Below are 7074 nucleotides of genomic sequence, written 5' to 3'. Positions count from 1 at the left end.
CTAATTACGAACTTGCTTTGTTAGAATGCATAAACTGTGTTCCATTAGTGGCTCTTTGAATTTAATTTTCCTAAGATAATATAATAACCTCATGATATATTGAACTAAATTACTCCCAACGAGAAAATTATATTGGCTGCACCTTAAAAATATAATGTGCCTTCTTTATATGAAAAAAATTTATTTGATCACCTAAAACTAATTATTCTACCTTTTCCAATAGATGAGCAACAGAACTTGCAACGGCAAACTTGTTGCCATCTTTATTATTCAGAGTAAAATTTTCACAAGACCCCAGCCACAACTAAAAGAGACGTATCGGCTCTCACAAGAAACTATGTTTCCCCTTCTGTACACCACCAATGATTACAATGTATTCAAGCCTCCCAACAAAGGAGTATAGGTCCAAATCCACCATCCATTCAAGTTTTCACCATTCACTCAACTTCAAACCTTTCTCTAATACATACTTGCCATGCCGTATTGAACACCGCCAGTTTTTCTATGGGCAGTTGCATTTGTAGCTGCAGCGATGCCGAGTCCACCGTAGTGAGCTTTTGCTTGCAGTAGATTTGTGTCAATACTGACACTGTCGGGAACATGATTGTTGTCAACCTTGGGCACTCCAGCTTGTGAAGTATGATATGGATTGGCGGAATCTATGTTGATAGCTATATCAGGAGCTAATTTAGCAGCCATGCCACAGTTTTGTATCTGTTTAGAAAGTGAAGACAAGTCTCTCTGAGTCTCAGCCACAAGCCTTACTGGTTTTCCAGGCGAACTTCTTTGGTAATAATAAGTCGAGGGAGATGATTGGGCTGAAAGGGCTGCATTTCCTACAAGATTTCTAGGATCGTATGCATCTTTGACAACATTTCCATTCTCATACAGAACAACTGGACCACGGACATTCCCTGGTTTTGCTGAGCACAGAAAGATTGAGCGGTGAACAGATTAATTCACTGAATAATGGAACAAAACAATGGGGAAGGACAGACATTTTAAGATGTAAAATTACCTAGTACGATCCTCTGTGGTGGTTGTAAGTTTCTTGATAAACTGTTACGAAACCCACAAGATTCTTCAGCATTCTGCGGATCTTTGGCATTTGCAATAGTTGCCAGCTCCTTAGGAAGCACTGTACTGGGTACAATGGTCGACCTGCATAATCAAATATTGTTTTATGCATGACAGCACAACAGGTCTGGCACGTGAGAGATCAGACATGATAACAGAAAGATATTGCAATACGAAAAGGACACAATTGGGTCGTGCAACTAAAATAGGAAGAATGAAATGAGATGGTTTCAACAGGATACATCGCTCTTACAAAATCTGCACCTGCGACTAGGCACACACGCTGTGTATAATGTAATGGTGTGTAATGTAATACACGAAAATACTGTACATATTTTGTTTCGAAAATTTGGATTTAGTTATAATATTTTACAAAATGAAATATGACATGAGATTTAGTAAGACGATTTTTTTTAATGAAATATGAAAATTTTAAGTATGCACTGGTATACTAAATAAGAATACAAATAAATAACAATTCGACACATAAAATATAAATTATAACGCAAAAAAAATTAAATGATGACATTACGAGGAAAAGACCGACAAAAATGATCGATGATTTTTTTAAAAAAAGGGTCAAGTTCAAGAACAAAAAAGTACCAAGCTAAATACATGAAACACAATTTTGGAATTAAGAAAAAAGTTTCACCAAAAAATAATAATTATCAGGGAGTTTCGCTTTATTAATATTATAGATATCAGTTCATGTATTTTCAAGAATCAACACCAATAAACATCCAATACTACATGCTACCCTGTTTAAAACAATTTTTAATAGAAGTCGGCGAAATGTTAATTTTACTAGCCTTGTAAAGGTAGCTAACAAGCAGAACATCATAGCATAAAGTGATTTTAAAATACAAATCCACAACAATAAAACAGGTTAAGTTCTGCATATACCTAGGAAGAGAAACATGCTTTCTGTCGTGAGGAATCACCGGTTCACTTTTACCACCATTTTCTTCTAAAGCAGCAAATTGTTTTTTAAATTGATCAACAGCACTGCCAAGAGGCATATTTTTCAGTCGGCAACATTGATGATGAAGAGGACAGACATAATAAAGAAAGAGTTACCACCTTGGATAGAGGAAATTAGTTCTCTCAATACCATTGATGCAGTCCTTCAGCAACTGAGGATGGTACTCTAGTATCTCCCGAAATATTAACTCACGAACATGCTCCTTTGTGACCCTTCGCCTTTCAAATTCAAATTCCATCTTTGAAATTGGTTGACAGGATGGTTCTCTCTCGACTTTGGACAATCCCCGAAAGTAAGGATCGCATAATGCCTGAAAATGCAGAGAAACTAAAATAACAAATGACCACAAATATAGCCAGTTTCAAAAGAGAACACAAAGTCAAAGATCAAATCCTGACGTATGTAATGCACACAAGGGAAAGACAGCCAATTTAGGATAGACTGTGTTGAATATGTCTTCTAAAAGATCAGCATATCATCTAAATCCAGATTTGGAAGAACGAGAGACTTTATCATGTTGCAATCAGCTTCAAAAATAATTATTTCGGTTTGATTTGAATGAGTTTTGGAAAATTATAGTAATTTATGAAATTTTGTAGTCTTACATGTTATTTATTTCCAAACTCTAAAATATTAGATTTTCTAAATAGTTTCAGATAAGAAGCAGGGTTGATCTGGTGTTCAAAAGATGTATGTAGACTTACGATTAACCACGGTGGTGTAAAAGATGTATGAATACTTATGATTTTAAAGTTCCCAAACAGGGCCGGGCCCTAAATTTAAAGGACTCCAGGAAAACTAGTTTTAGAAAAAACAGGGCCATTTGAAACCTCTTCAGCAGTCGGACGGTCCTTAGGATCAAAAGCGAGCAGCCTCTCCAAAAGTCGAAGGGCAGAAGGATCAGCATTTGGAAATTTCTGAGCAAATGGAACAGGTTGCTTCTTTCTCATGCTTGTGAGATATTTTCTTGCCTTTTCATTTCGCACCTTCAAAAAAAATACAAGAATCCAAATATCACAAGTAGGTAAGATTGCCCATACAATTTCAAATACCAGGAACCAAGATTCATACAGAAGGGTTTAACTTATACTTACTCGAGAAATGGTATCCCTTGTAGGTGTGCCTAGAAGATCAGTTATCAAATCCAGCTGGTGAACAACATTTTTTCCAGGAAAAAGTGGCTTCCCAGTCAAAACTTCAGCAAAAATGCAGCCAATACTCCATATATCAATTGCTGCTGTATACTGAGAAGCAACCAAAAACCAAGATATATCAAGCCTTGTTACTGAGTAAGTGCGTACTTTGATGCTATAAAACATCAACAAGGAAAATACCTATAATTTCCGACGAAAGTTTAAATAGGGGACTATTATGACTACTAAAACACAAGGCAATCATCACAGCTGACAACAAATAAGGGATATAGGATGAGTATTGGAATACAAGGGAAACAGTAGCCATGCAACTCACATGAAATAAACATGTTTCAACCTCAGTATATCCACGTAAATTCAATCTAAAGCCCTTTCAAGGAAATCAACATGTTTCCTATATGCTATAGAAATGATTTGCATAAGCATGGAAAATGATTTGTAATTTGAATTAAAAATTAGGAGTAAAAGAAAAACTTGCGTATTGATCTGGAATGGGATCATGGGGTAAAGCACAGCTTTTTTACAACTTAACAGTCAATGACGACAACTTCCATATACTTCAATCACAATGAAAAAACCAGGAATATGCACAAATATACCTTTGAGAAAAATGAACCACACAATTCTGGAGCCCTGTACCATCTTGTAGCTACGTAATCCTGTATTTATGACATAACTTAGAACTCTAAGAACCAGGCAAACAGTTGTAGTGAGTACAGAATTATTAAGGTACATATTTTTTATATTGGCATACCGTCCAAAATATCATTGTAGGCGTGTCATTGAAAGCAACTCTAGCCAATCCAAAATCACATATTTTGAGTTTACAGTTTGCATTTGCAAGAATATTCTTTGGCTTTAAATCACGATGATAAACATTAGCTGCATCCAAAGACTTTAAACATCAGATATTTTCCCAAACTCATAACGAACAATTAACTAGCTTAAATCGCCAATCCTTAAATGAGGCTGAGAACATTCTTAACACAACATAAACCATCCCTGTTGACAATTGTCAAATTTAAGGCATTAGCTGAATGCATATTACAAACAATGACTCTAATCATCAAAGAAATTCATGATTACACAAAAATCCAGCGGTCAGATGTGACAGCAAGGCCAATGTTATTATTGTTATTAGTTTTTTTTGTCTTCAACAGCTGAGCAAAAGAAACAAAACACAACATAGCCGAAGAAACGTAGCAACGGGGGTCACCTGTGTGAATGTATTTAAGGGCACGAAGCAATTGGTACAGGAAAAACTGATAATGTTCTCTAGTCAAATCATCGTTGGCCTTAATGACTTGGTGTAGATCAGATTCCATCAGCTCAAAAACAACATAGATATCTTTGAATTCTCTTCTAGAAGGTGGAAGCATGATATGTTTGATTTCAACAATGTCTGGGTGTCTCAGAAGCCTGAGAAGCTTGATTTCTCGGAGAATTCGAGCAGCATCAGAAATGTGCTCAAAAATGTCATGTATTTTCTTTATTGCCACCTTTTCACCAGTATGGGTGTCAGTTGCTGAGCAAACAACACCATAACTTCCTTTTCCAACGACTTCCTGAATTTTATACCTGCTTGCATCACCATATTCTGAAAAGAAGTCCATTTCTGTTGAATTCTGTTCACCGCGCACGAAGAAACTTTAGTCCTCCGAATATAGCATATAATTTCAGTACATGTTGAATGCTGAAAGAGATGTAAGATAATACAATTTGACATGTATGCATTAAACATGTCAATTACATACTATTTTCCTAGAGTAGGAGAACAGAGTGCCACCGAAGCACATGCCTGAGAATTGTCAACTGACAATAAAATTATTTAAAAAGTTGCATAAAGAGGATGCAAAAAACTTGATTAATGGAGCACTTTTTTATTTGAAGAATAAAATTCCACTCACACCCCCCAAGTCCCCGAAAGATGGAAAAAATTCAAACTGGCTTGATGAAATTCCAACAACATAACCACCAATTTTGATTAAAAAAGAGAAGAGTACTCTAAGGTTGTGCCTTGGATTGGTTTGGATGGGCAAAATTCAAGGAATTTCAAATCCACAATTTATCAAGTTAAACAATTTCAACCGTTACCACACTCGGTAAAGGTGTCATTTGAAACTCTATTAATCAAATACTTTATCAAATCAAATCTTTTCCTCCAAATCAAATTCATTAATCCAAGCGCAGCCTAAGGAAACCAAATGCATATTTTAGTCTCCTTTAAATCAAAAACATTAAATGTATTGATATTCATTGTATAAATTATTTAGCGCAAAAACGTTTTCCTCATTTTTGAAGATCAAAGTCACCATGAAGGCAAAACAAACGCCCCCAATAATCCACAGTAAACAAATCTTTAAACAGGAACTGCTAGACAGGATACCTAAAAGTCAAATTCAATTTAACCCAAAACTCACAATTAATTGAAACTCAGAATTAATGACATTATACAAGTGCAAACATTTAATCTGCATCATCTCATTAACCTAAACTATACATTATAACCAGGGGAAATGAATCAAAAGAGAGCGAATACAATAACTAAGGATCCAAAGATTAATTCAACGGAAAAAGGCAGATGAAAGATGATTTCCCCATTTTGCAACAGAATTAAACGCCGATAAAATGAAGCGAAAAAGTACTTCACATAATTAAGCCATAATGAACAAGAAAATGAAAGGAAGTGAAAAATTGTGAGACGGTCAAAAGCATTCATTTCTTTGAACTTTCATATGCAGGACATCCGCGTGAAATAAGAAAATCTCAATTAAACGAAATCTTACTCATGTATTTCACCAATCATTAACCAAATCCCACAATCTCAATTGACCAATAGTACAATTAGCCTACAAAATGCAACACACTGTCCCACACACCTATTTGACTTTCTAAAATCACGCCAAGAGCAGCCCAATTCATAACTGCGCAGTAACAGGTAAAAATGATCATATCATCAAAAGGAAATCAGATAAACAAGCACAGTCAAATCGCGAACACTAGAGCACCTCGTTTTCAGAAAATACATATATAGAACACGGAAATTAAAAATCAATAGTATTTCTTTCACTCGATTTATCTAAGAATCGATTAAAAAATCTCAAGCAAATAGCTCACTTTCTTCCGGTGATCCGCCTGCATTGTCGAGGAAATTCAAGACCCTCAAATAATTTCCGCAGCAACCCTCAACCCCAAAAAAAATCCAGAATATCTTCAATTTTCATGAAAACAAATTCGACCACATTTTCCGTCCAATTCGAATTACTATTGAAATCGAAGAGAAACCGATCCTTCATGCACCTCATCTATTTTCCTCCTTCCTCAGCAATAATCACAGAACATCAAAACCCCCCACCAAGTTCCTCGACGAAAAATCACCCTCTTCTGCAAATATTAAATGCAAGTAAACGAGAGTGTGGGAATGTGTGGATCTGAAGGTATCGTTCCAGCTGGTGGGGGTGTGGGGCGTTGTCGAGATCTGTCACCGACACATAGTCCAGTGAGAGAGGTGGGGCGACGGGGTTTTGCCTGGTAAATACAGCGGATCGGTTTGTGTTTTTTTTTTTTTTGTGCGCGCGTGCGTGCGCACGCACATAAAACGATGCTTTGCCAAAAGGTCTACGCTACGTATCTCTGGCAATGGCGAAGCTATATATATTTTGTGTGTATAATCTTACTTTATTTTGACAACGTATAATGTTTATTTTTAATAATTGTTTTATTGAACCATGACAATCAAAAAATATATAGATTAAATTATTTGAATTGCATTATTAATATCAGTTATAAATTTTTATAAGCCACAAATATTCGTTTCTACAATATATATTAATTAATAAGTGTATTTGTATCGATCGTGTT

The 7074-nt window shown here is 35.6% G+C and overlaps 1 protein-coding gene across 1 annotated transcript; it reads right to left on the bottom strand.

The window, feature by feature from the left end:
• Positions 1 to 237: 237 nt before the first annotated feature.
• LOC142517733 (mitogen-activated protein kinase 20-like) lies at positions 238 to 6834 on the bottom strand. Its single transcript, XM_075620134.1, has 10 exons — positions 6331 to 6834; positions 4430 to 4838; positions 3968 to 4095; positions 3813 to 3872; positions 3154 to 3303; positions 2890 to 3045; positions 2158 to 2369; positions 1981 to 2082; positions 1019 to 1161; positions 238 to 923 (listed from the first exon to the last, which is right to left on the bottom strand). Exons 1-10 carry the CDS (start codon positions 6352 to 6354, stop codon positions 460 to 462), a joined length of 1848 nt encoding a protein of 615 aa, XP_075476249.1. The 5' UTR covers positions 6355 to 6834; the 3' UTR covers positions 238 to 459.
• Between the last annotated feature and the right edge of the window lie 240 nt (positions 6835 to 7074).

The sequence above is a fragment of the Primulina tabacum genome, chromosome 11, assembly GCF_025594145.1.
Source record: "Primulina tabacum isolate GXHZ01 chromosome 11, ASM2559414v2, whole genome shotgun sequence".
NCBI lineage: Eukaryota > Viridiplantae > Streptophyta > Magnoliopsida > Lamiales > Gesneriaceae > Primulina > Primulina tabacum.
The sequence above is the reverse complement of the archived record's forward strand: the minus strand, read 5'-3'. Positions and strand labels throughout refer to the sequence as shown.